The 2,500-nt window shown below is 39.9% G+C and overlaps 1 protein-coding gene across 1 annotated transcript in view; it reads right to left on the bottom strand.

The window, feature by feature from the left end:
• The window catches only part of csmd1b (CUB and Sushi multiple domains 1b), a gene marked incomplete at its 3' end in the record, with an annotated part of 83,146 nt that overhangs the window by 62,467 nt on the left and 18,179 nt on the right, over positions 1-2,500 (bottom strand). Inside the window, exon 7 of the mRNA XM_084475945.1 lies at positions 2,344-2,500. This exon is cut by the window's right edge and continues 31 nt beyond it. Within this exon, the coding sequence (XP_084332071.1) occupies positions 2,344-2,500 (157 nt within the window). The remainder of the gene's footprint in view (positions 1-2,343) is intronic.

Genomic DNA, 2,500 nt, shown 5'->3' with positions numbered 1-2,500 from the left:
AGAAAAAAAAGAACCGACTGGCACCTAGTGACCGTATAACAGAGGTGGTTCAGTGCAGTTCAGATCTGAGTGATATTAATACAGATGGATGAATAGAATGAATGCGCTCCGAGAAGAACAGAAGTGCCTTCCAATCCCTCTACCAAAGCCATTTCCTGGCAAGAAAAGGTCCTGCCGTAAAATAAACTAAAAAGAAAAGCCATCCTTTTCTTTTTACTTTATTTTACACTATACATAGCATACATCTGCAAAGAAAACTAGAATAACGTATGAATCGCGTTTGAATGCAAGCCAAGACAATCCATTAAAGAATCCTGAAATAAGGTACCTTATACTGGAACAAAAGACACACATGGGGGTCTTGTGAAAATGTAGACGTAGACGTAGCATGAGGAAAATGAAATCGCTAAATCTTTGGTTATCTACCTACTCTGGGTAGGCTGGGACTGTCTCTGTAAATAGCGCCACTGCTTCAGTGGTTGCTTACCTTCAAAGCAGATTGATCTAAATAAAAAGTCTGTTTGGATGAATAAAGTGAATGGATGAATAGCTTGAAAAAGACGGTGTATGAAAGTTAGCATTCATCAAGGGTAAGATGCAATACTTGTTTGTGCTGTTTTATTTTCGAGTATCCTGTCTTTTGAATGGTCACTGGTCTTTGCCCATTGAAAAATTCTCACAAATTAGTGACTTTGAGCGTTACACAGAGAACTAAAGTCTGCTAAGAATTATCAAAAGAAAAAACAACATGACATGGATATCAGTATCAAACATGACATTCTGAAGGTTTTTGTCAAGGTTCTGGGAATTACTAAATGACCGGCCTTTAACTTTAAATAATTATGTTTTTGTTGCGTCAATCTTGAAAGGGAACATGAAAGGAAAGGGGTGAGCAGAAATGGGATTTGCATTAGTTTAGCTTGTTTGCTTCTTCCGTCATCCAACCAAAATTGGTTTGATGAGAGAGTTGGAGAGCAGGACATAAAAGATGACTGATAGAAATACAATGAAACATGAACAAGCTTTTGGTCTCATTTGAATCTGATTGGAAATGAAAGCTAGAGAGGTGCACAGGAGTGGAAAGAGAGAGAGGAAGGGAGAGGGAGACAGATTGTAAGGAGGAAGATAATCACTTTTTAATTAAAATGAGGTGGTGTGAGGGGAAAGAAAAACACCTGAATAAGCACAAGCTCGGATGACTAGATGGTACAGATAGGTACCTGTGATTCTCCTTACATACTTGTATTGGGTATTTGTGTACCTGCCAGTTTTCGCCTCATCGGAATGCTAAGCAATATTGACCATGAAACCACATATGCATACCCCATTCCCCAACGATTTAGAAACATTCTGGAGCGCTGCCCCGGTTGTTTACCAGATATCATATCACACATGCTCGTATGACAGCTCATTAAAACGTGTGTACATACATCATGGAGGCGCTTGATGGTATGGTTTGAAGAGTTGATGGGGAACAGCTGTAACTACAGCTGACTGCGGCGGTATGATAGTGTGGTAAGTGAATGTTCTAGACACTTAACGTCTTAATAAATCGGAAATGATATTCGGACAAAGTCATGGTTTATTTAAAGAAACAGATACCAGCCCGTTTAATTGGTGAATTGTCTGGTATCTGTTTCAACAGTGGCATGCTAAACTGTTGCCTGGGTGGAGATAATTGTCTTTGAAGATTGGGTTCTGAAAGCCCTATATTATGTCTAAATGGCTGCTTGGAGAGGGTGATTATACCTCATCTTAATAACTTAAAAGTGGTTGGTATTTAAAATTTTTGGGGTCTTCCGTGGATGTTAGTTTGTTGTTTCGTTACTTTCACACATGTATGGCTATAACCATTGAGAGGATCATGTTGCAAGCCTTGACTTAATGACTAGCACGCTAATATCATCGCTAAATCCAAATGAAAGTGATCTTAGGTTCAGTGATATACATCACTGAGAAAGTGTGTGATTCCATTCTTTATAATGCATTATTATGCAACTCCAGAGGTGGTCATTGGACTACGAACTGAAGGGCTGCTGTTTTGATACCGTGACTCTTGTCATTGCTCAAGTGTCCTTGAGCGAGTAACTGATTCCCCCCTTATTACACAGTGGGAAATGCAGCTGGAACAGTGCTCTTTAAATGTATCCATTCCAGTCAATTTTATATTAGGTCTGGTTAAAATGATAATCGTCCAACATTGTTGGTACTAGCGTTTAATATAAAGTACGGTGAGGTCCGCACATTCAGACAAATGTGTGCACATCGAAGCATTTTACTGAAAAATAACATCCAAAAGGATACCAAAGGTCCTGTTCAGCCAAAAGTCAGTGGTTTAATTACCTCTGTATTCGATGGCGAAGCCGGACATGCCCAGTGAGGCATCAGACCTGAACGCCAGGAAAAGAATGTTACTGCTGCTCTCTATTCGGTCAGGGGCCTGGTTGCCTTGGAGACTCGCTAGTAATGGACCATTAGAGTCCTCCCCTTCGTAGATATG

Source organism: Micromesistius poutassou (genome assembly GCF_964030765.1).
Source record: "Micromesistius poutassou genome assembly, chromosome: 12".
NCBI classification, from domain to species: Eukaryota; Metazoa; Chordata; class Actinopteri; order Gadiformes; family Gadidae; genus Micromesistius; species Micromesistius poutassou.
The sequence above is the reverse complement of the archived record's forward strand: the minus strand, read 5'-3'. Positions and strand labels throughout refer to the sequence as shown.